The sequence below is a fragment of the Westerdykella ornata genome (genome assembly GCF_010094085.1).
Source record: "Westerdykella ornata strain CBS 379.55 unplaced genomic scaffold EI97scaffold_4, whole genome shotgun sequence".
Lineage (NCBI taxonomy): Eukaryota > Fungi > Ascomycota > Dothideomycetes > Pleosporales > Sporormiaceae > Westerdykella > Westerdykella ornata.
In genome coordinates, this window is record NW_022986854.1 from 1,029,175 (window position 1) to 1,052,908 (window position 23,734).

A 23,734-nucleotide genomic window follows, 5' to 3' on the forward strand; every position below is an offset into this window, starting at 1 on the left:
CACGCAGATAGCCCCCTAGAACATGGACGAGTTCGTGTCTGATCTTTGATATCTAGGGCATAATTGCTAGCCTACATAGATTGCAGAGAAGCACATTGGAAATCATAGGGAGATAATAAGATAACACTCAGTATTCGAGCTTTGCGAGGTCCTCTCGCAAGATAGCGCAGTAGTCATCATGGTGAACTAGTTCGCCCATCCAGTGCTCTACCTTCTCCCTCTCCCCCCCCAAAGAGCATTGGCCACTGCGCACTAAGTTTATCCCATTCGCCCTGAATCTGCCCAACTCGGTCGTCGCTAAGGTAGGGCCCGCGAAGCCGCAGGTCTTCCGCCTCGTCTATCAATCTTGATAGGGTGCGAAAGCATGCCAGCGTCTCCTCCCCCAGGGAACGGTCCTTGTCAATCTTCAGTCTCAACATTCTCCAACCCAATACGAATTCTTCCAAGGTGCCTTCACGGAGTATGTGTGCTTTTTTGAGGATAGATCGTGAGGATGATTCGGTCTGCTGTTCATGGTTAGTTCTGATCAAACATTCTTATGCAACAGGATTACCTGAGATACCGTAACTTTGCCAACTGGAGCAGGCCAGCTGTCGTTGACGACGCTCAAACCGTACAAACACAGGCCGTGCGCTGCTGTGCAGGATGAACGCAAGGACCTTGTTGACAACACAGTGCCGTCATCGCGGTGGCAGCCGACTGGAGCCCGTCTCAGTACCGAAGATTGCACACCTCTCAAAAGCGTGGGGGCCGGCATGGGAGGGAAAGATTTGCAGCGCCAGTCTCGAAAGTGTCCCGGTCTCCATCTCTTGCCTCTTCCGTGCATCTTTCGTCTTCCTGCAGCACGCCACCATGCATTGGTCTAGGTTCCCCTCTCTGAACCGAATTGACGCGGTTGAGGCAAGAGAGTTGCGTCCAATGAATCTAGTATCATGGGCTTGATATGCGACGTTGCGACAGTGCGACTGACAAATCTGTTCCCCAGTCATACAGCCGCACTAATTGCGCTGTTGCTTTGAGACTACCTTCCCCTCCTAAAAACACCGTCACTTGTCTTGGGAGAGTATTGCGACTACCTCTCCTTAAACGAGCGGTTTTGCAACTTGTTCGACGAGCGGACAGCAAAAGCCTAAGGAAGTTTCACCTAGGCTGGTTAACTCTCCCGTACAGCGCAGGCCAGCCATCTCGTCGACCGATCCAGCAACATGAAAATTTCGATCAGACCCATCCAGGAATTCCTAACCCGCACGCTTGCCTCGTCCCCGACTGTGGCGCATACAGATCTGGAAGCAGTACCTCTTCTCAGCCCTCCTCTGGACCGCAAGAAGCAATCGCTTTCTATTAAGAACTTCTTGCGAGAGATGTCACATAAAAGCATAAGAAAATCTGGACGTAAGTCGGCCTTAGGCCTATCCTTCTTTTACCTTATGAACTGATCCTGATTGAATACAGTCCAGTTCCTCAAGATGATTTCTATCGCAGCCGTCCAACGATCCCTGCACCGCATATGTGCTTGTTTTTCAGTGGGACCTATGGATCGAGAGGTAGCGCCTCTTCTCCGTTCCCCTACTCGGAACCGCCAATCCGGAAGCCGTCGTCGGATGCGACACCTACTGCCCTACCTCTGGCTTAAAAACAACCGGAAGTTCAATGCCTGTATGGGTCTCCGGATTGCCATCGTCGTCGCAGGGCGGTACCTGAACGTACAGATCCCGAAACAGGTCGGCAAGATTGTAAACCACCTCACAACTGGATCGCATAAAATTCCGTGGAAATCCGTCGTCCAATGGGTCTGCTTTAATCTTCTCTCGAGCGACTTCGGTCTCGATGGGATCGAGAATTTGGCGAGCACATACACGGCGGGTGCTTCATACCAAGAACTAGCGGTGTTCCTCTTCAACTTTATCCTGAATCTTGGGATGCGTTTTCATTCCAAGAAAAACACTGGGGAAATCATAAAATGTCTCGATCAGGCTCAGCTACTCACTCAGGTGGTCGACCTTGTTCTCTTCCAAATCTTCCCCGTGGTCGGCGATCTGATCAACACCATGGTGTACATAGCGTCCGATTTTGGCGCACACCTGATGATTTCGCTATTATGCATGGTTATAATCTATGTCTGGCTCAGTGTCTCTCTCGCAGTTTGGATCAATCCAAAGCGCCGCGCCTTGGCAGAGGCAGAGCGCGCGACGACTTCGATCGCAACAGAAACAATATCAAACTATCGAATCGTGTCTTATTTTGGCAAGGAAGCATATGAGCGGGACCAATATACCAAAGCCATCAAAACCAATGTCGATGCGCGGTACCGCTGCATGTTTCGCGTATACATTGGAAAAGCCCTCCAGGATATCGTTGTAACTGCCGGATACTTTCTGGTTGCTATCTTTGTCCTTTGGCACGTTGTGTCCGACGAGAAGCCCGTTGGGGATTTTGTGCGCTTCTTAATGCACTGGGAAAACATACGAAAGCCTCTTAAAATCATCAAGCGGTCATGGGACAATATAACGGCCTCGATTACTATCGCCGAAAAATCCGTTGAGTTACTCAATACAAGGCCTTCCGTAGTTGAAACTGAACATGCAGAGGAACTTTCCAATGGTCCTGGCGAGGTTATATTTAACGACGTCACATTCGAACATATCGACGGCAAACATACCCTCCAAGGCGTAAGCTTCGTAGCCAAACCAGGCGAGACAATTGCTATCGTGGGCGAAAGTGGCAGTGGAAAGTCTACAATTGGGGACCTCCTCTATCGACAATACGATGTTACAGCAGGATCAATCACCATAGATGGCCAAGATATCCGCTCCGTAAGGCCAGATAGCCTAAGAGAGGCCCTTGGATTAGTGCCTCAAGATTGCGGCCTGTTCAACACCTCCATCTTCGAAAACGTCCGGTATGGGCGCTCTGGTGCCAACAAGGACGAGGTTAAGGAAGCCTGCAAAGCGGCCGCTATCCATGACAAAATAATGTCCCTTCCAGGGGGCTACAGCTTTAAGGTTGGTGAGAAGGGGAACCTATTGTCAGGTGGCGAACGTCAACGCATCGCCATCGCCCGCCTTCTACTCAAGGACCCCAAGATTGTGATTTTGGATGAACCCACCTCCGCAGTTGATGCCAAAACTGAGGCCCAGGTCCAAGAGATGTTTGAGCACCGTTTCGCCAACCGCACGACATTTGTGGTAGCGCATCGTCTCTCCACCATTGTACGAGCCGACAAAATATTGGTTATGTCGAAGGATGGCAGGATAATTGAGCAAGGAAAGCATGAGGAGTTGTTGCAGAATCCTGAAGGAAAGTATACTGGGTTATGGTCTCAGCAGATATCTTAGTGTGATTGACGAATCGAGGCTTTGTTTTTGACATTAAATACAGAATAGCGCGCTTCTATACAGACTTATCTCCGTTGCACGTTTGTTCTCCACTGTTTCCATCTCTGTAGCAGAAGTCTGGACACCCGTGACACGATTACGGGGAGGGCCACAAAACAATGCAGGATGGTGTTCCCCAATAAAACTGTGGAATGGTCTTCACATATCAAGAGCAGGACCAGTAGACTGACAGTAGGAAGTAGAAAGATAATCTGCAGTGTAATCACTTGCACCTGAGGGCGCCTACCAGCTCTCCCTGAGGAACCTGATCGTCCAGGGCTACTGTACGATGGACGGAATCGGTACACTAGTTCCAAGCATGCCTCGTACTACATTCGCGTTAGCCTTAGAGCTTAGAGACAATAATGTAGCTTACAGCGCAGGCGAGTTCTTCTCTGTATGAGGCAGTCAACGGACAGGTCCCTTGTGTTTGGTCCCAGGAATGGGGGTTGACAGAAGTGCATTGTTGGAATGTGGGATCCTGCGGGGTCACAACACCAAGCTGTGGAACTCCGGAAAGGTATGGGACGTCCATGGTCGGTGAGGGATAACAGGAGGACCTGAAGGAGCAAAAACCTATATACCTGCACGCTCTCCGTCTTAAATACTAGCTACTACCTCTGCTGCTGTTGGTTGCTGCCGAGAGCATGGACAAACTATAACAGCTCGGCGAATCCCACGTTAGCATATTGCACCAACTCGTGCCGTGTCACAGCCTTTCAATAACGCCTCCTGGCTATTTATTAGTCGATGCATTCGGCCACAAGCTTGGGCGGCCCTGGGGTTGGAGCTTGTCCGCATTCATTTCTGTCTGGCGGGGAAAGCGACTGTGTGGGCGGTCGCGACGGTCTGGGCGGATCGACGCTGTGGGTCGGCCGTGTGCCCGCTTGGCCATGGGTTCCATGCTACTGGTATAACTGTATCAACACACCCACGTCGAGCGTAATGCTGCACGGGAATTACTGGGGACCACCACAAGGGAGGCGTGATTTGCACAATGCTATGCATGATGCTGACCCGTTTGTGTTGGGGTATGCGGTGAAACAGCATGCATGATTCCTCCCGCCCCGCTCGGTCTGTCGACCCCAATGGCGGTTGCCGCCACTTTTAGTGCCAAACGCAGAGGGCTGATATGTACAGCGGCTATCATTGATTTTGAACCCAGCCTCTAGGAACACGTCCCGTCTCCACGCCTGGTGACTGCTGGAAGGATGAATTATATCCTGGCCGCCACCCATACTATTAAGTTTGAACTTATCCATCAGTTCCTCCTCGACTAGAAGCCCCAACTTTTTCTCTCGCAATACCCTTCACCTTTGCATCTATTACAGAATGGATATTCGCCTGCTTCTTTGTCCAGAACCTTCTCAAGAGCCAAGTCAGCATGGCATACTAGACCCGGAAAAGTCCCCTCCAGTGGCAGGGATAGGAGAGGAGCAATCACGAGCGCCGCTAGAAGAGAGCAACCTTCTTTCACCAAGTGATGGGAATCAAGACGTTAACAGGGGGAACACAGAGTGTCTCGCCAAATGGTACATTTATCATGCATGTCTAAGAAGGAGTAGCTTGGCTCCCGATGTCTACAGACAGTGCTAACAAGGTCAAGTCCTACAGCTCAACAAGCAAGAATTGCACCCGGTTCTTTAAAGCATCTCAACTCAGCGATTCCGCTGTTACCTACCCTTACCGCTGATCAGTCATCGACCGCTTCCATATTTTGCACCTATTGCGTTGAATCTGGCAAGCATCCTGGGAACGCGACGTTTGCGATGAAACATGACTGGTTGCGACATGTCCACAACTTCCACTTCGACAAGTCACTTGGAAGGCGCTGTGCATACTGTTCTCAACTCTTCGGTTTCATGTCTAATAGAAACACCGACGCAGTGCGCGTGCACTTCCGACAAGAACATCAGAATAAAGTTCCTCTACTAGTGGACGATCATCAGCCCTGCCTCTATGCTTGTGGATTTAAGGACTGTTACGTGCTTTGCAGGACGAATAAGGAGTATTATACGCATGTCTGCGGTCATATGCAGAGAGGGGAGACTGGGTGGAGTTTTGACAGCACTATTCGAGCTCTGCTTAGGCACCCGCAGCTTTTCGACTATTGGCAGGCCGCCTGTGCTATTCTGGGTCCTCAGTGCGGCATTACCTCTGACAAGTTGCAATGGGACTACAGCCACAAGACGGAGCGGATGAGACGCCAGCTACAATACTTTGATTTCAGCAACCAGTTTGGTGATTTCCTTCAGGAACTTTTCTTAGCTGGAATTCCGCATGATTCATGGTAAGTAGATCTACTGCAAACCCTATCTAAGGTGATTTAGGCTAACAGAGCTGTTTCGACCTCTGTACAGTGCATGTTCTGACCGCGGGAATTCGAAACGGGCACGACCCGCTAACTCCGCCACGACATCCTCCGGACCAGAAGGCCAGTCGTAGAGGTAGGAAGAGTTGAATTGCCAATGCTAGAGGAGCTGCCGAGGGGAGCGAACAGCTGGGGGACGAGTTAAACCGTTAGTTGATTGAGAAGTTGATTACGGAGGACAAGAAGGGCAGCTGCTAGCTATAGGCACAATTCACTATTAGGTACATAGTTCTGCTGTGAAAGCCGGGGATCTCTAGGGACAACCCGAGGTCCTTGTGAGGGTCTCTGAGGCAGGTGCCTAGGAAGAGGCGTAGATTGCGCTAGAGTACAGAAGATTGAGTGTGCCGAGTAGGAGAGGCGGCGAGGCAGGCTCATAAGGACGGGGATGGAAGAACCATCCTTTGAGGTCACGTGACTAAGGTACAGGAGTGAGTAGGCCAAATCCATCACATAATCCCCCCCCTTCAAAAGAGCAGGCTCCGACGCTCGTATGGGAGCTCCTCCATGAAACTGAGATCCTCCAAACGGTACACAAACAGGTGTACGGGCAAGCGCTCGGGCGCAGTGCTGGGTGGGCGTGGGTGGGTAAAGCATCGAAAACTCGTGGGCATCCGTGGGCATCGGTGTGGAACGCAGGGGTCGAAACAATAGGTTCTTGGCGCGCGCGCGAGGGAGGCGCTCTGGGACCTCAAACAATAGGGCAAATGGCCAGGAAAAGGCCTATTGTACGAGGTTTCCAGCGCTGGGAGATCGTGACTAATTTCCTCTTTGGGGCAAGCGTGGCTCAGTTCTCAGAGTCGTACTGAGGCTCATCGGGCTGAGAGTCGTACTCAGGTTCTTCGGGCGCAGAGTCGTACTCAGGCTCATCATTGTATAGAGGCTCCTCAACTTCGTCATCGTCGAGTATGAATAGTTTGATCGGTTTCTTTGGTGACCTCATTAGGATCCCACTTGGACACTGCCTCAGGCTCAACCCCGGAGAGAACAGCGAAGTACAACTGCTCTGGACTTAATAGCTGCTTCGCGAAGAGCACCCATTGGATACACAGCGCCTTGCCCAAATACAGCACCTACAGGAACGATTGAATCCGATCTCTGATACGGAATGAGAGCCAAGCCAACAACTCGACTGTCCTTACGACAAGAAACTCTCCTCATGAGCCACAATTAGAGATTACGCTGGAAGAGAATACCAATGCGACAGAGCTTACCCGAGAAAGATCTTCCCATGAGCTCGTCGGACCACAACTGGGCGTGACAGGTGGACACATCAAAGTGGAAGAAGATGGAGATGACAGTGGTGGTGTTGCAAGAAGTTCATGTCAAGCCGCAGAACCACAATTAGGTGCGGAAATTCTAGACTGTTCGTTAAATTTCTGACTAAAAAGCAGGTATAGCTTGTATCAGCTGCCAGGGAGATCTCATATCCCCAGAAACGCTGTTCGCTGCTAGATGCGCCTGCGGCTTTATTCGAGTCTACTGTAGTCTTTGCCCGCCTAGAGGCGCGACTACTCTGCGTTGTCCGAAACATACACTTGAGCTTGGAACTAAGATGAGGAGAGTTCAACGATGGACCTGCACTAGGTGCAGCGACTGTGATCGAGGATCTGCGAGGCTGCTGAGATGTGGTAAGACCGAAGCAACAATATGCTCTATCAGCACGCTTACGCTACACTTAGGTCATGTATTTTGCTTGGAGAGCCTTACCCGCCATGCAGAATGGTACTTCTTTCAGGCTCCATATTACACATCTATACCTTGCCCATCATGCTGCTTCGATCACGAATAGAACGGAAATGGATGGGAGGATGTTCTAAAGGACTGGTGGCCATTTCCACTCAACGCAACTACAATTTTTGAGGTAATGATCGTGTTCCAATTGGCCTCATTTGTAACTAATAATGAACAGCAGTCTAACCCCTCGGCTGTATCTCCTCTTAAAATAGCCTGTTTACAACGCGAGCGGACCTGGAAACTATTTCTGTTTGTGTGGAGGTCGTTAAGCCTGCAGCTCGACGGAGTTTCTTTGAGCAGCGAAGCATTGAGAGCCTCCTGCGAACTTTCAGCACTAATACAGTTCGAGGTTAGAGAGGAGGAGCTTCGATGCCCCTATATTAGTGACGGCAGCTGCTACAAAATTCAGCAAGCGTGGGTTACACTTGCATCTGAGCGAGAGGCGATGCCGCACTTTGTGGAAATGGAACAGATAGAGGGTGTTCTTCAGTCGCTGGTTGTACTGGACGACTACTGCATTGCGCTACGGGAGGGAGGATCAGAAGCAGGAGAGGTCTAAGGTCTTACGCTTTCCACCGCTTCTCTGAGTTATGCTGACTTTTCCGATCGCGAAAGCAAAGAACAAGTAATGCCCTAAGCTAGTTGTTGTAACGTTATCTTGTAACTAATACTGTCGCATCTCAGTAGTAGAAGCCCTCACTAAGCGCAGTGGTTTGTCCAAGGCCAAGGTGGTATTTTAGAAGTAAGGCGAGCGATAATTGTATACGATATCTAGGGTGGTCAAAGCAGTATGGATCACGGGTCCATATGAAGGAGAAAAGGTCTGCGGGAGCTGTGTGTGAGAGTCGGGGGCCATGGGGCTGGAATACATGGCCTATCCGCGAAGCCAAGAGCATGGTTAGATCAATCAATTGAGGAGCCATATTGCGTTATCATGGAAGTGGCAGTTATCATTATGAAGGCGTACATTCTTATATGTAGACGGTGACGATTCCTTCCAACAACCGTTTCTCGATTGTGGGCCCAAAGCGGCTAGCGCATAAGCTTCCTGCACACTGCGTTTTGAAACTCCGCGAGAGCTGATTTATTAACGTAGTAGGCATTTAACAAGAAACCTAGGCCGAGAGAAAGATGAGATCTAGGTAAAATGAGGCCGATCCTGCACTCCTAATGCATCAACGATGTCCTCTTGGAATGCGCCAGGCATTCCACGCTTCTCTGTGGTCACAAAACCCTCGAACCCTTGGCCGCGGCGCTTCTGAGCAACTTTTTTGTTGATCCTGTGGTTTCGCTCTTTTCGCGGTGCTGCTGCATTCTTGTCTACCACAGGAGCGCTTTGCATCTGATCGCGCGGAGTTGAACGCCCTTCCCCGTTGAAGAGCTTATCGAGCATGTCTGCCGCCGAAGCTCGTACCTTCGGGTCGACGATCGCCATGTCTTGGATGGGGCGGAAGCCATCCTCATTCGCAGCCTCCTGTACTGCCCTGACGCGCAACGCATGCGTGTCGAACCGCTTCTTCCGGAACCCATTCACGTTCAATGCGTACGCTAACGTGACATAAAGGGACCAAACATCTACCTTTGATGTTTGTTGAGTCCCTGAAAAGAACTCGGGTGCCATGTATATCGGAGATCCAGCGAGCGTTTGGGCGTCTACGATGAGATTGCAAAGGCCAAAGTCCGTAAGTTGAAAGATATAGCCGCCGCCTGATAGAGATTGGTAGAGGATGTTCGCAGGCTTTACATCCCTATGGACAATGCCCTTGAATGCAAGGTAATCGAGCGCTTGGAGCATCTGGTGGAGAAGAGACTCCGCCAATTTTGGGTCTCTTAGAAACAGCTCTTTCTTAATTAGGTCTTCAATGTTGCCCTCCCTAAGAACTGTCAAGATTTCAAGATGCGTTCCTCCAAAACCTTGCGCTGATATGAATTCTACGATGTTTGGCTGATGGACATATTAGCTGATGCTCAACAAAACGAACCTGGAGCGCTATAACTTACGTGAGACATACGCGCGAAAGTCTCTACTTCCCGCTTCAACATCGTGTACTGCTGCGACTGGAGCCCGCGCTCGGGCCATTTCACCAGCTTGAGCGCGAAAAATTCGCCCGAATCAACATCCACAGCTTTCCAGACCTCCCCAAACGAGCCCTTTCCAAGCTCTACTTTCTTATAGTACCTGATCGTCTTCGCTGACCCTCGAACGCCAGGGGTATGAACAACAGGAGTGTGGATCCGTGTGGTACGCTTGGAGGGTAAAGCGGTCGGTATCTCGTCGTCGACGGTTCGGGTAAAGCGAGGATGGTCCTCTCGATTCGCGATCTGCTCTTGGAAATTGGATGGACGTTTATGCCAATATATTTCGAATTGGAAAAGGTTGCACCCTACACCGCCGAATCCGAATTGATTATTGACCTGCTCGGCCACGACAACTCGGCGGTTGGGACGCTCCAGCTGAAACGGCAGAGCATTTGGACCGAAAGTCTGAGTCGACCAGGAGCTCGATCGATCGTAGAGGAAGATCTCCTCCGTGTCCTTATGGATCTCGAAAGAACATTGGATCCGGGAGATGGAAGAACCCTCGACAGTGATGTCGCCGGTGCGTCCAATAGTCGCAAGGGTATAGCTCGACTTCGACCCGATTTGGAAGCCAATGTTGAGGCCCCGTGCTACTTCTCCCGGATTTAGGGTATTTTCCGCACCAGGAACGAACGAAACAAGATGACGATTATCCGGATGATCGACGACACCCTCGACGGTTTGCTTGTTTAACGGTATGAGCGAAAAGAGAGCAAGAGGGTGAGGCCGTACACGGGGCTGAGGATGGGACATGATTTTGCGTTTCGCCTGTCAACAAGGACTAGGAATGCTAACGAAGGAGAATTGGGACAGAAATGGTCTCTGCTCATGTGTGTCCCAGCGTACAGCAGAGTCTGGGTTTGACTGAACTGAAGAGAATGGTCCTAGAGAGAGAGGCACAGCGGTGGGATTTCACTGCTTAACCTCCCGTCAAGGGAGACAGGAGAGGTTGGCCTCCACCCCGTACCCTACCACTATATGAATGGCTAAAAGGGCCATGGTTACTAACCGCAAGGCTAGAAGGACGGAGTATCTTGCAACATCGTCTTCGCGAATAGAGCACGACGGCGGCTAAGGAGCGCTTCAGGATGCAGGGAACGATTGGCTACGAGTGGGCCTGTTCCGGGAGCGCCAAGAGGTGGGGCAATTTAGGCAGCCGCCAAGGATGAGCTGCTCAACTGAGCTAGCCCGCTCCTAACGTGACGCATAGGCCAAGTGCGCAGCCGCTCATCTTCTCTTCATCCTCTTCTTTTCTTCACCATCTTTCTGCATATCAATCTTTAGCTACTCCCGCTGCACCCTTCCACCTATCTACCTACCCGCTTCTTACCGTCATAGCCATGGCCTTCTCCTTTAACTATCACCAACGCCAAGGCTTTGTCGGTGTTATGAACGCCCTTCAACGGTTGGAGGAAGACCCAGGGCGGCTTAGCCTTGAGAGAGCGCGTTACGACGATCCTCCACCGCCCTACCCATCGTCAGGCGAGACGACGCAGCCTGCGAGCCCTGCCGAAGCTCACGTTACTGATGAGGCGGCGCTTCAAGCCCGGCGTAACCTCATGCTCCGATCGATGCCGTACGCCCAGTTCGATAGCCAGACGCGTAGAGAAAGAGAACGGATAGTATACCAGCGGGGGGAAGAGCGCTACGGGCGGAGGCGGACGCTGCCATACGATGAAACGGCCGACTTGCTAGCGAACTCCCAGAACAACATCCGGGCCCGTTGGGTAGAACAGGGCATCTGGAAGGAGGAATGGGGCCCGGCCTGGCCGAAGGGAGCCAAACCATGGGATAACCGTTGGCGTTCTTCACGCGAAAATACAGGAGGACCCCGCCCTTTCGGCCGCTGGCTCCATGAAAAGAGGCCCGATCCGAAGCTGCCATCTCCCGAACCAGCACCCGAGCCGGAGACTAAGGCCATCCGAAATATCTTCGTTGGATTGGGGCGAGAAGAACCAAATGCTACCACGGAAGAACCAGGACATGCTTCTGCACCAGATGTCACTGAGGCGCCAGCAGCTACATCTGAGCGCGATACTTCAGCGTCTCGCCCCTACCAGCAGTTTCTCTTCCAAGTATCCAAGGAGCGCGAATGGGTAAGAGACGAGCTTCAATTCAAACGGTCCGCTGGAACGATTGACATCGACGCCATGGCCTACGAAAGCACTAAGAAGAACTGGATCGAAGACGAGATTTGGAATCCTGCATGGGGCGAACTGCCCGGGACGACCTGGATGCACGAGGACCTTGAGGAGGAGGACGAACGCCGAACGTCTATACCGCAGCCTGATGCAGTCAGCAATGACGAACAACCACCCCGTCTTCCCAGCCCCAGGTCTTTCAACTCGGAGCCAACGCCTGGCGTCTACAACGATGGTACAAGCAGCAATAATTTATCTACGGTCCCCGAGGAGGTTGATGCCTCTAGTGGAGTGATTGCTAGAGCGAGGGGTAAGAGGAAGAGGGCGAAAGGCACCTCCCGGCTGCCTACCGTTAAAGAGAGCCCGCGGTCAGCAGAAGAGTCGGCAGGCCGAGCCCTTCGGAGTGTGCGTTCGTCAAAAGTGATGAAACCGAGCGAATCGGAATCTACTGTTTCCAACACCCGTTTTCGGAAAAAGAATTACCGCATGTTTGGGCCTGGTGAAATATCCAATTTGATTCGGCAAAACAGCACGTCACACACGCCAGGAGGCGATGATACGATTGTGGCACCTGGGAACGAGCAATTTTCCACTAAAAGGCCTATCCGTACCTGTAGGCGGTCTTCTCTTGGGCTAGCGGGATCAGGGATGTCGAAACCGAAGAGCAGGATAGAACACCAACGGCAGCCAGATGCTCGTACCAAGAATGCCACTTTACAATTGCCGTCGGCCGGGGCGCTCAACAATACCAGACAACGACGTCGTACAGTCGAGAATCAGCCGATTGCAACTAAGGTACCCCGGAGAAGCAAGCGCATAGCTGCGCAGATGCGGAATATCCCAGTTGAGCGCGAGCGTAAGACGGCAGCATCCGGCGAGGCCAAAGGACGATCACGGTCATCACCACACGCCACATCTATCTCGGCAGACAGTAATCGGATAAGAAAACGGCAATGCAGCTCCAATGGTGGGACACAGGCGAGACGGCAGTCAAGATCATAGTTAATCAACTAGGTGTATTCCCAACTTTGATGTACTAGTAGCTGAACAAATAACTAAATATTTACGCGCTTAGGTAATTAATGTCGATGAGGAAAGCGAGATCTTGATCGCGAGATCTTGAGTATATGACCATCTCAATATAACTAAAACGAACTGTACTAAGACGATGAGCGTACTGGTACGATGGGCGTCCTGGTACGATGGTACTGGTACGATGGGCGTAATAGGACTGGCCGTCAAAAGAACTGTTCCTATATGCTGATCCGCTCACTCGGCTCGAGGTGAACATCGTGAGCAGTGCAAGCCACACTGCTGGCAGCTCACCCTGCTCACTGTGATCAAGGTGGCCTTGCTGCCTGACGCTCACCTTGCTCACTGTGATCTGCGTGAGCTAAGCGCCCTGATCACGCGACTTGCGGCGTAGCTGTTCCAGTTACATGTGTTGTGCGACATCCATTGGTGGTTCATGAATCCCTTGCGTATCCTTAACCCCTTGAGTGTTATCCCGTAACACTTATACACGTTACAGTAAGGTTCCACACGTTTCCATGGCTATAGGGCTGCGTATCCTTTCAGCCTGCTGCCTGGCACCGCAGCTCACCGGTCATCTGCCCTGTCACCCACATCTGTCGAGGCCCAGCGGTTACATATATTGCACCATGCCGGCGTTAGCGAAAGGGGGCATCCGCCCGAAGCCCATTTCCAGTCGCTCACCGGTATCTACATAGGCATTATGGCGGATGTTCAATTGCCGGGTTTTTGCCTGGGGGTTCCAATTGACCATCGGCTCGAACCTGTTTTCGCTACCGGACTCATAACTCCGGATCCCTTCGCTGCTCCCGGAGGCCATGCTCGAACAATTGAGAGTTATGGTCGCCGTCGTCAAAAATATGGCGTAGGTATTTCCGACAATGAGGTCAAGTTTGCAAAATGGCTCGCCATGCCGGAGACGACGGGCGGTGTCGTGATTGTCCTTCAGCAGCCAGCAGAGCACCAACGCTATTTCTCCGATCAGGGCCAAACAGTGAAGGACTGTGATACTTTGGACGCTGTTGACGAAGTGTGCAAGGCAGTTACTGGGTGTGGCCTGGAGAAGATAAGCTGCTTCGATGCCTTCCCCTTTCACAAGATCCCTGTGAGCAAAAGTCTGGACAAATATGAGGAGGAACTCGACGAAGCATACGCCATATTCCTTCATATGATCCATCAGAAGCAGCCAGATGTGGTGTTTTGCTGTTATCGCAGCCCGCATCCTACCAAGTACAAGCACTTCCAGCGCATCGGAATTGGACGCACTCGCGATCATCCAGTCACTGTCCAAGGCCAACGGTACACCTGTGTGAACGGCTTCCATCCGAGCTATGCTCTCAACTACCTCGAGGACAAAAGCGCATTGCGGAGGCTCTTCGTCATCGAGGCAACGCAAGCATTACGTCGAGCTAATGGCACCTGGGAAGAGAAGCCTTGGATGACCGATGTGCGGGAAAATTGTGCCGCCATAGTCCAGAAAGACATCGAAGGTAAGAGACTGTCCCCGATTCCTTTCTCTCTTTTTACAAGCCGTGGAGAGAATGACTGGTAACATTGCTCTCGTCCATTAGATAAGCAGGACCACCCAAGTTGGACTAAGCACGACTTTCAACGTGAGCGATTCCAGTTATATATGGAATGTATAACGACGATTTCGGACTCCCTAAAATCTGGTGCATATGATGACATGACCAACGATGAGCTCTACTACCACTTTTTGGAGAAGCGTTACAATGTCCTCTTCCCCAACTGTCTGCTGCTCCTCGTGAAAATAATCAACTTTGAGGACCGCGGACGCGATCGTCTGCAGGACAAAGGGTTTACGCGGCTGCGCCAGCGAGAGGAGCGCGATGTGCGAGATCTGAGACGGAATGTGGAGAAGAAATGCGATGAGTTCCTGCGCTCTCTCTGCGCAGCTGGAGCACCCTTTCAGGTCGAAAAAGGAGGGAGGGGTCTGTTCACCTCTGCTGGTTTGAACAAAAGCCTTGCCCCTCTTGAACCATTCACGTGCCAGTCTGGGTTCCATTACAACGTGCGACTTAGCTTCCTGAAATTGGTGCACGGCCTTAACGGCGCCTATACGTACCAGCGCAAAGATGTCTACAAGATTGATAGGGACGAGCTCGCTGAGGCGTTCAGACTTTCTGCTGGCATCCTTGAATGGGCTTTGGCACAGCATGCCGCCAGCACACGGAGACGGGTTTTGGGGGAAGACCTCACGATCTCAAGCCGGTTCAACTTGCTGACGATCGAGAGCAGCCCTCAACAGACTAAATACGCAGCTCGCGCTAGATTTTCGCAAACAACGCTGCCGGCCTCTTCATCCGCCTACCTACAGTCCCCGCCGTTCACGCCTTCACGACGTCCTACTGAGGCAACCGCTCCTTGCCTTTCACGGGCTGCTGCGTGGTCGTCTCCCGCCCCTGGAACACGCTTCGGCATCGTGTCACCCATTCGTTCGCCCCAAGATGCCAGTTCTTCCCAGTACCGCTCGGCACGCAAATGCACTAAGTGCAACCAAACTGGGCACTCTTCCCCCAGCTGTCCAAAGACACAGTGTTACCGATGTAAGTACCCAAGAACGGAAGACGGCTCTGTGATGCTGCTTTTCCACTGTACGACTATCTAAATTACTGCAGACAAAGAGAGCTAACACTCTGCTAAAACATTTAGGCGAAAGCTTTGGCCACATGAGTTTTGATTGCGTATACCCCTCTACACCTCAGCGTCGGCGCTGATAGTGAGACTAAGAGAGAAGATAAAACGGCTCAATTTCATTGCTGCATGACGTAAGCAGGTGGGTTGTAGGGTGTATTGAGTATATAGGGGTAGTAGATAAGTGCATGAAGGTGCTCTTCTGTGTGTATACGTGTGTGTGTATCTATGTGTATGTGTAGAAACAATCAGAGGCCCTTAAGTATTGATCGAGCTTAGTCATCTGGGATGTTACTCTCAGGTGACATGTGCTCTGGCTGCTTACACATGATTTTCACGACTTTGTTGTCAGGTTACTACGCGTTTTTTTATATCCCGAGATTGAGAAAAGGGCGGGAAACCGAACCTTATTGAGTTTAACATCTGTTGAGGAGGCTATAAGGAAGGTAGGTCATTGACTTTGGTTGATTCGGTCAGAGAATAACTACCTTTCAGACTAGTTATGCCATAATGTTATACAGAATCTTCAGAACCATTTTCTTGTCGTCTTAGCATTACGGTCGCTTCAAAATTTGTGTATTGCTAGCAGTACTGTATCGAGCGAAGTCGGCTTCGTACGTAGACGAGTTTGAATGATTAGAACTACAGAGACGACGCTCAACTACGGCCAAATCTTCATTGACTTTCGGTCACGGAGGCACAGGGTTGGTTTCGCGATAGTACACTGAGTTGAGATTGCTGCCTAATATAATAGAGACACGAGTGATGAATGCCAAACAAGGATGATGAATCCTTAAGTCCTCCGGCGAGCCCCAATACCCACTCGCAGAAAACTCCTTTGCCTTTAACTTTTCAATACATTGATAGCCTCAAGAACGTTCTCAACCGTTGAGATGTCCTCACCGCAGTCTAGATAAACTGCTCCTACCAGCGCTTCGACTGTCGATGCGGCCGTCCTCTGTCCCACTTGCCCTTGCTGGCACGGATTTTTGATGACGTATTCGACCAGACCGCTCTCGTGAGCTACTTGGCTTAACTTAGTATTTTTAGCTAGGTTTATCACTTCGTTTGTGCCCTCCTCTAATTTTGTTAGCCTTACTAGCAAGCGTCTGACACACATGCTTACCGGTAGTTTCACCAGATAGGTACCAGTGCTCAAGAATAACCTCTTTTATGATGGAGTCCCCGAGGAGAGCGAGACGTTTGTTGCCTTGCGGGTTGCCCTGTATATCCCTCCTCGAAACCGTCGTTCCTGCAGCGAGCAAAGCTTCATCGAGCAAGTCATGATTCGAAAATCGGTAGTGAAGGATGCTCTCAACAGGATGTGCTGCCATTGTTGATGACTTAAAGGGGGGAAGTGTACGATTACAAGCGTTAAACCACATACGTACTGCTGGGGAATCAAGATATAAGTTAATGCTAACGTTTGACGTAATGCGGCTCGTGAACGCAGATTTAGCCGGTATTTAGACTCCTCACAACACCTCATTATGAAGTAGTACTAGATATGTACAGGCACATGCAACCCTAGCTCTTTGGCTTGTGACCGCCTGGACCCGTCTTGTGTGAGAAAATTCACATGTGCGACAGGAGATCACAACCAAGCTTGCATCGCTGATTGCAACCCCTTAAGTGTCCTTTTCCCCCAGGTTTGCCTCTATCGTACAGACAGGTCCCGCATATTTCGTTTTGATGCACCACATGGCGAATACAACATCCAGGGGTATGTATTGGGCAGCTGGTGGAAGTCTGGACGGAAGCCGTGGATGGAAGCCATGAATCCTCGTCGTCAAGATCATCCTTACTGGTTCCTGTGAACAGCGCAACAAGGAGCGACCACGGTGTGTGTTCGACCTGGGGGGTTTTGGTTCCCCCTCCCCTCTCTACCATCGTCAACAGCAGGCGCTGGCTCTCGGAGCCGGTGTAACAGAAGCGCTTACCGTGGTTGCAAAGCTCCAAACCCTAGGCCTGGATCAATACGAGATCCCGCTGCCTAAATGCGTCGTCCTAGGTATGTGACCCTCGTGCTGATCCATGGTTGCCATCCAGCTAATCTTCTTAGGTGACCAATCCACTGGAAGAATGTCACAGATAACCCTGGGCCTGGATTAATACGAGATCTCGCTGCCTAAATGCGTCGTCCTAGGTACGTGACCCTCGTGCTGATCCATAGTTGCCATCTAGCTAATCTTCTTAGGTGACTAATCTACTGGGAAACGCTCTGTAATAGAGGCAATCTCCGGCATTAAAACCCCGCGAGCAACCAACACGTGTACACGGTGTCCCCTCTTCATCAAAATCAAACTGGCGGAGGATCCACGTGCCCGCTAGGAAGCTCCCCTGTTTCTCCATCTCCGCTTCCTATACAAACCTCAGCGCCAGGGCGGAAACCCGGGGGATCGTGCCCCCCCCCACTCTCCACCATCGTCGAAAGGATCCTCGTTCCGCATTTATACGAACCTCAGCGCCGGAGTAGACATAAACAACGATTCCTAGGATGGGTACAATTGCCTCCACTCGAGGAGTTTGACAAATCATATCGCCGTGCAGAGTTTAGTCTAAACTGTGTCTGCATTTACATCTCGCACCTAGGACTGGCCTCTCTTTCGTTCTATGACCTCCCGGGAATCATTGGACAATACAAGGATCCTGCCACACACTTCCTCGTAGCCTTTGGATAATGGGTACAGTTGCTAGACGAACTGGTGGAATAGTTCAAATGGAAAGACCTGGCCCACAAATATGAGGAATGGCGTGCGCAGATTATCGATATCGACGGCATGACTGAAAAGACACCGCTTCCATTAATGGAAGAGCGTTATCTAGGCGGGAAAACTTTGGCCTAGGTCTGTCAAGAACAACTGAATCTCCGCCCCTTCGTCGATCCCAACGCTCCTCCGCCAGAAGATGATAAGAAGTCCGACGAGGATGAAATCTAGTACAGGGATCTACTGCTTAGATTAGTGTAGATAGAAGTAAGGACGATAGAAGACGCTAGTTGCGATGGAGGGTATTTTAATGGACTTTCTCTATGGCGCCCCAGAACTTCCGGACAGGATCCGCTGCCATGCGGAAGACGATGAGGGAAGAACGGAAGCGTCGCGCGTAGGATCAAACACGATGTTTGTATGAAAAGGGCATGTAGTTTCAATCAAGGCCTTACCTATGAACCTCCGTAGATTGTGAGTTTGATCTGGCATCTTTTTCGGGTCCTGCTACTGTAGTTAGCGTGAGTAGGGACCGCAGGCACCCCTAGTGCCCCATCTTTTCAACCCCGTAGGGGGCAGCACGCGGACGAACAAAGAAGACATACGCGGGGCAACGGGGTGCGACATACATAGACACTTGGTTGCTCCTTACGCGTAATCTAGGCTCCTATGACAAGGTAACCCGTAGGAAAAATTGCAAGTCACCGCTTATCTATAGACTTCGGGCATTACTAAATGTAGCTACTGCAGCTCGAGAGTATCTCAATTATACCCCCGCGCAGCGCCCCGCGCTACATTCTGTGGCTTTTGCGGGGGCCAACACAACTCTAAAACAGGGATACGGAATTTAGTTCGGCGTCGATTTCGCGTATCTAGGTATGTAAGTCTTTCGCATATGCTTCTAAGCCTTGATGACCCTTTCGTCAGTCTCGACTCGCTGAGGGACCGTCTGGATTAAAGAATTGTTGTGGGTGTTCTATTAAGATGTGCAGGGATTAACATGAGTAGTGTTGCACGATACTCCCAGATAAACGCTTTCTATTCCCAGCGAAATCAGGCATCTACTATTTCATCGTAAGACCTCTTCCGCTTGACTGCTGGAGGAGGAATGCCGTGGTCAGAGATAGCGTGCTTCCAGAAATCATCAACGCTGTCAAATCTGTCCTCGCACAATGGGTGCGGGCAGGTCTGAGGGGAAGCATCCTTCTGAAGATGGCCCTCCATGTGCTTAAGCAGCTGATATCCCTCGGAGAATTGACACCAGCGGACCTCCGGTGCAGCCGCTGTATCCCCTAGGCAGAATAAACAATGTCCGGCTACTACTACTAATCTGTTTCGACGTATTATGCCGCAATAGCTATTCAGCTCTTCCACGTGTTGTCGACAATGCTTTGACCAAAGGCCATCAGCTGCGAAGTACTCCCCATGTTCGTAACAGTAATGTATCTTCGTAGGGATGGTTACTTCGTTTGGGACCTCGTGAACAGTTGAGACATGGTAAGCAAGATCGATCTCGTCTCCGCTAGTGTAGCCACAGTGGTTCCAAAGACACTGGGACAGTGCATTCGCTTTAAGATGGCTAGTAACATGCTTCGAGTACGTATTGCAGGATTTTCGTGCAAAGTAGAAATTGCAACTGTTCCAGCCGCACCGCTTCAGGGTTTTCTCAAAGTAGTGCTGCATCTGAGCTGTCTGTTCTCGCCTTAATCGTTTCTGCGTACAGGTAAGCAGATGCGAGTGCACAAGGCGATTGTCGGCAAGGTCCTTGTTGCAATTAATACATCGATTGTCCTCTGTTAGACCGGTTTGGGGATAAAATAAACGTCCAGAAGCCGGGTTTGCCGTGCTGCGCAGTATAGGGATCACCTGGGACAAACTTGTGTCCTCCTCAGTGAAAAGAGAGGTACAGAGTTCTCTCCGACGTCTGTCATAGCGAAGATAGGCTTGAAGATAGCGGGATGGCATGCGCTCCATAGCTTTCTGCCGCCAAGGTTCTACGTCTGTCAAGGCTCCGTTTTGGAAGAATTCTTCGCGATTCTTTACGTAGATTTTCTTTCGCAGCCGTCTCTGGATTCTGTCCTTCTTTTGGGGTGACATGGACAAGGTTTCGGAAAGGTCGACTTGATGTAGATGCTTGGCCAGTTGGGAACCTGGTGGCATTGGGGCGAGCAGATTTCTCCGCGCTTTCATAGATATTGCTTCCTCAATTAACGCCTGGTTAGGCGTACGTCCTTGGGCTAGTGATTGTGTATCTGCACCAACAATTCCAGATATGTACTTTTGAAATATATCATCTGAACCGTGGCCCATTAATTGTCGTCTTTGGGCTTGACTAACAGCCTCTATAATTTTGTAAGCTTATGTTTGTGAAAGCACTAATGCACTTACTGTCAATCGTGTTACCAAAACCTCTCCGGAAACAATATCCAGTGAGATTCTCTTCATATCCAGCTCGTTGACCTAGCCCGACAAACATGTTACTTATGCTGTTGTATTTCCAGATATGATCCTGGTGGATAACTCCTTTCTGATCAACTGCCCGAAGGATAGGAATGTCAAGCATGCTAGATTTAATCTTAAACCAGCACGTATCTGTACCGGGAGGTGTTGGTGCAGCTTCAAGGGATGTGAAAGAGTCACATCCTTCAATAGCCTGGTCCGCAAGAGCCAATGCAAGAAAATACGCAACAGGGCAGAAGAATCGTCTCTTTGGCTCCTCGTAAAGAAGGAGCTGAGGACTAACACAGTTAGCTAGAAGACATTTAATTAAGATTTGTTAACCTACGCGTGCTTTTCAGTGTTTCGGACCCCCTTTCGACACCGCAAACGAACAAGAAGGAAGTAGCCAGTGTATGCTGTAGTTGATTTCCGACCTAATTGAAAATCTTTGTAGTGAAGGCCCTCGTTACTACCCGCATATGCTGTAGATTCTACAACTTCTCCTAGCCGGCATCCTACTAGAGCAAGGATAACAATAAGGAACGCAAGCTGCAAACGGATTCGCGAATGCAGAAACTCATACTCGTCGGCTTTCCATAGGAAGGTTACAAGGTCCTCAGCTACTGCAAACGGAGCTACTGGTTTATGGCGAGCTTTCGTTGATATCTTTCCTTCGTTAACAAGGTCACCTTTAATGAAGGTTGCAAGAGCTTTTTGGTCGCTAGGCCCGTAGATATAACCTGTGTGGAGTCTTATAACCAGTGTCAGAGCATGAAGCCGATGCAGAAGGGTAACGTCGGTTATATGCTCGTCAAGAACGCCTCTTGCATGGCGCGCATACCATCGGAGAAATATCTGAATCTCCTTCACACTTGGAAATGTAGAGAGACACTCCTTATCTCTCTGCTTCAGGATCTTCTGAGAGAACCTTTGGTTCTTAGCAGTAGCCTAGTCAGACACATTATACAGCAACCTACTTCCGCCACTGATTCAATATGTGATGATACCGCTTATACTGATCTGGCTTTAGGCGAATTCGAAGCTCTTCATCAGTCGGCACCTGGCGGGTGCTAGACTCTTGTGCAAGCGCTATTAGGTCGTCGTCATCGCTCTCTGATATACTCGTAGGGTAATCGCATTTGTTCTCCATAGGGACGATGCACTAAATGGGTCGCAATAAAATCGTTGCAGTAAAAGGGTTGCAGTAAAGGTATTGCAGTAAGGGGTTGCAACAAAAAGTTGCAGTAAACGGCTTTCAGCGAAGGGGTTGCAGTAAAGGGGTCGCAGTGAAGTAGTCGCGAAGTGAAGGAAACGAACTTAAGCGGAAGAGAAGACTAGTAAGTTGGCAACCTATTTATAATAACTAGATCCTGGTATCAGTAACGCGGAACCGATTTGGGGTAATGCAACTTCTTGCAGCGCCCTGCGCCACATTTTGCCGCGTTTGCCGGGATTAACAACAGAACTCTGAAATAGGAATACGGAATTTTCAGTTTGGGCAGCTTCAAAACCGTCGATCTCTGGAGAGGCCTAGCTTTCCGTGTGCTATGGTCGTATGTGCTTGTAGAAGTAGAATATAGATTTATATTCAAGCAGAATTTCATGCACAGGAATCCGACCCGAGAGGCGGAGGAGTTGGAAAACATGGCGGAAGCCTTTCTTCACTTTTGAACACAGCACTTATGTTTTCCTTTGACTGCAAATGTATACAAACGTACTTTTCTTCTATATGTTCTCGTTGGCAACTATTACGATCTCTTGAATGCAAATTTCCTTGCGTAGAGACGAATAAATTTGTGAAACGCGTAGCGCACCGTGATATGGTACAGGTTACTCATAACCCCTTCCCATTATCGCAGCTTTTAAGTGCTTAGGACTATACCGCGTTATGCACTGGACTTACCGACCTAAAGTCTCGTTACTCTACGTTAGATGCAAGTTGTTACATACCATGCATGATTTCCCATTTCGTACTACACCTACCCTAGTCCCGTTCGGGAAGTAACATCGACCAATCAGATTCCCGACGCGTGTACTGTGTAACTTCCTCGCCTGCAGCCTTGGCGCCATCATCATGCCAACGTCAAACAAACAGGTCTCTCAACTTCCTAGGTTCCTTTACTCCTCAGCTTCGTGACAATTCTGCATCCCGTCTCCGTGACATCGATTTCCCGACACATTGATTCGCCCTACCTCTCCAAATCCAAGGCCGAGCTTATCGCCTCCACACTTCAATCCAACATGTCCGACTGTGGCCTTCCTCTCCCAGTCGTCTGCATACAATGCGGAACGTGCGTCAACACCACTTCAACCTCCGAATTTGTATACTCACCTACCTAGAAACCAAAATCCCTGCCACTGCAAGATCGTGGGCCCAACACTAGGCTTCATCGTAACCGTCGGCATGGCTGTACGTTTTCGACCTTTCCTCAGCTGCAGTCCCCAATTCACTCTCGTCTCTGTGCACGGACCACTGACGGTGCGTCTACCCTCATGTAGCTCTTCTGCTGGCCCGCTTCGATCTTGTGCTGCTGCTGTGCGACAAGCTGGGGAAAATCGTGAGTCGTTCGGTTGGGATTTGTTGATATTATGGAAGTGCTGATTTTGCGGGGCAGCGCTCTTGCTTTGCCGGTTGATACGGGGAATGCGATTAGTGATGCTATTCCTTTCTGAGATGATCCAAGGGCCGTTCGAGCATGGGAAGAGGAGTAGCTGTGAGTGGGATTTGAGCGTTGATTATACCCGCCAGCGAATGTCTGGGTGCAAAACTTGACGTAGGTGAATAAAGGTAATTTGGAGCCGCAATTGCCGTTTCTCTCATTCGCACTGGTAGGATATCGAGCCGCATAACGGACGGGTGGCTGCATTCTAGGCAGCATTCCCGTTTGACATGATCAGCGGAGATATTTGCCCATGCTTTGGCTTCACCTCTTGCTTTCTTGGTGGCTTAAGCCGCTTATCAGATACTGGTACATGTTTTAACTAGAGAATCTTCCTGGGTGCTGAGCCGATGGTAGGATGTGGAAAATGTGTTCGATCGTTTTTCATTTACCTGCGCGGCGGTCGACACCTTCTCTCTTGTTCCTTTCGTCTCTTGTATGTATGCGCCGTTTATCACTCATACTGTCCATATCGTCTTTCACTCGCGCCTTTTCTACAGCCGGACGCGTCGCCTCCCCGCAACGCGTCTGTTTAGATTTT

The 23,734-nt window shown here is 50.3% G+C and overlaps 8 protein-coding genes across 8 annotated transcripts; 5 read left to right on the forward strand and 3 right to left on the reverse strand.

Annotated features, from left to right (window-relative positions):
- Positions 1-1,601: 1,601 nt before the first annotated feature.
- EI97DRAFT_371864 (P-loop containing nucleoside triphosphate hydrolase protein) lies at positions 1,602-3,335 on the forward strand (the record flags this gene model as incomplete). Its single annotated transcript, XM_033795315.1, has 1 exon — positions 1,602-3,335. One exon carries the CDS (start codon positions 1,602-1,604, stop codon positions 3,333-3,335), a length of 1,734 nt encoding a protein of 577 aa, XP_033656526.1.
- Positions 3,336-4,488: 1,153 nt separating this feature from the next.
- Positions 4,489-5,881, forward strand: EI97DRAFT_224800 (uncharacterized protein). The gene is made up of 3 exons (XM_033793896.1): positions 4,489-4,906; positions 4,981-5,664; positions 5,735-5,881. Exons 1-3 carry the CDS (start codon positions 4,707-4,709, stop codon positions 5,817-5,819), a joined length of 969 nt encoding a protein of 322 aa, XP_033656527.1. The 5' UTR covers positions 4,489-4,706; the 3' UTR covers positions 5,820-5,881.
- Positions 5,882-8,421: 2,540 nt separating this feature from the next.
- On the reverse strand, positions 8,422-10,627 carry EI97DRAFT_465342 (kinase-like protein). The gene is made up of 2 exons (XM_033801464.1): positions 9,481-10,627; positions 8,422-9,424 (listed from the first exon to the last, which is right to left on the reverse strand). The coding sequence occupies exons 1-2, from the start codon at positions 10,309-10,311 to the stop codon at positions 8,618-8,620; spliced, it is 1,638 nt and encodes a 545-aa protein (XP_033656528.1). The 5' UTR covers positions 10,312-10,627; the 3' UTR covers positions 8,422-8,617.
- A 134-nt stretch (positions 10,628-10,761) lies between these two features.
- Positions 10,762-12,831, forward strand: EI97DRAFT_431207 (uncharacterized protein). Its single transcript, XM_033797878.1, has one exon. The coding sequence runs from the start codon at positions 10,899-10,901 to the stop codon at positions 12,699-12,701; it is 1,803 nt and encodes a 600-aa protein (XP_033656529.1). The 5' UTR covers positions 10,762-10,898; the 3' UTR covers positions 12,702-12,831.
- Positions 12,832-13,182: 351 nt separating this feature from the next.
- Positions 13,183-15,447, forward strand: EI97DRAFT_431208 (uncharacterized protein). Its single transcript, XM_033797879.1, has 2 exons — positions 13,183-14,221; positions 14,303-15,447. Exons 1-2 carry the CDS (start codon positions 13,435-13,437, stop codon positions 15,358-15,360), a joined length of 1,845 nt encoding a protein of 614 aa, XP_033656530.1. The 5' UTR covers positions 13,183-13,434; the 3' UTR covers positions 15,361-15,447.
- Positions 15,448-16,122: 675 nt separating this feature from the next.
- Positions 16,123-16,799, reverse strand: EI97DRAFT_431210 (ribonuclease III). Its single transcript, XM_033797880.1, has 2 exons — positions 16,513-16,799; positions 16,123-16,466 (listed from the first exon to the last, which is right to left on the reverse strand). Exons 1-2 carry the CDS (start codon positions 16,718-16,720, stop codon positions 16,231-16,233), a joined length of 444 nt encoding a protein of 147 aa, XP_033656531.1. The 5' UTR covers positions 16,721-16,799; the 3' UTR covers positions 16,123-16,230.
- A 2,348-nt stretch (positions 16,800-19,147) lies between these two features.
- Positions 19,148-21,683, reverse strand: EI97DRAFT_440482 (uncharacterized protein; the record flags this gene model as incomplete). Its single annotated transcript, XM_033799634.1, has 4 exons — positions 19,148-20,346; positions 20,483-20,832; positions 20,880-21,461; positions 21,511-21,683. The coding sequence occupies 4 exons, from the start codon at positions 21,681-21,683 to the stop codon at positions 19,148-19,150; spliced, it is 2,304 nt and encodes a 767-aa protein (XP_033656532.1).
- A 1,091-nt stretch (positions 21,684-22,774) lies between these two features.
- EI97DRAFT_371633 (uncharacterized protein) lies at positions 22,775-23,206 on the forward strand (the record flags this gene model as incomplete). The annotated part of the gene is made up of 4 exons (XM_033795307.1): positions 22,775-22,824; positions 22,874-22,943; positions 23,033-23,091; positions 23,149-23,206. 4 exons carry the CDS (start codon positions 22,775-22,777, stop codon positions 23,204-23,206), a joined length of 237 nt encoding a protein of 78 aa, XP_033656533.1.
- Between the last annotated feature and the right edge of the window lie 528 nt (positions 23,207-23,734).

Coding starts and splice junctions, on each gene's coding strand:
- EI97DRAFT_224800 (XM_033793896.1), top strand. CDS start 4,707: ATGGATATTCGCCTGCTTCTTTGTCCAGAACCTTCTCAAGAGCCAAGT. Junction 4,907..4,980: donor ACAGAGTGTCTCGCCAAATG/GTACATTTATCA, acceptor AACAAGGTCAAG/TCCTACAGCTCAACAAGCAA. Junction 5,665..5,734: donor GGAATTCCGCATGATTCATG/GTAAGTAGATCT, acceptor ACCTCTGTACAG/TGCATGTTCTGACCGCGGGA.
- EI97DRAFT_465342 (XM_033801464.1), bottom strand. CDS start 10,311: ATGTCCCATCCTCAGCCCCGTGTACGGCCTCACCCTCTTGCTCTCTTT. Junction 9,425..9,480: donor CTTTCGCGCGTATGTCTCAC/GTAAGTTATAGC, acceptor TATGTCCATCAG/CCAAACATCGTAGAATTCAT.
- EI97DRAFT_431207 (XM_033797878.1), top strand. CDS start 10,899: ATGGCCTTCTCCTTTAACTATCACCAACGCCAAGGCTTTGTCGGTGTT.
- EI97DRAFT_431208 (XM_033797879.1), top strand. CDS start 13,435: ATGGCGGATGTTCAATTGCCGGGTTTTTGCCTGGGGGTTCCAATTGAC. Junction 14,222..14,302: donor AGTCCAGAAAGACATCGAAG/GTAAGAGACTGT, acceptor CTCGTCCATTAG/ATAAGCAGGACCACCCAAGT.
- EI97DRAFT_431210 (XM_033797880.1), bottom strand. CDS start 16,720: ATGGCAGCACATCCTGTTGAGAGCATCCTTCACTACCGATTTTCGAAT. Junction 16,467..16,512: donor CCTATCTGGTGAAACTACCG/GTAAGCATGTGT, acceptor TAACAAAATTAG/AGGAGGGCACAAACGAAGTG.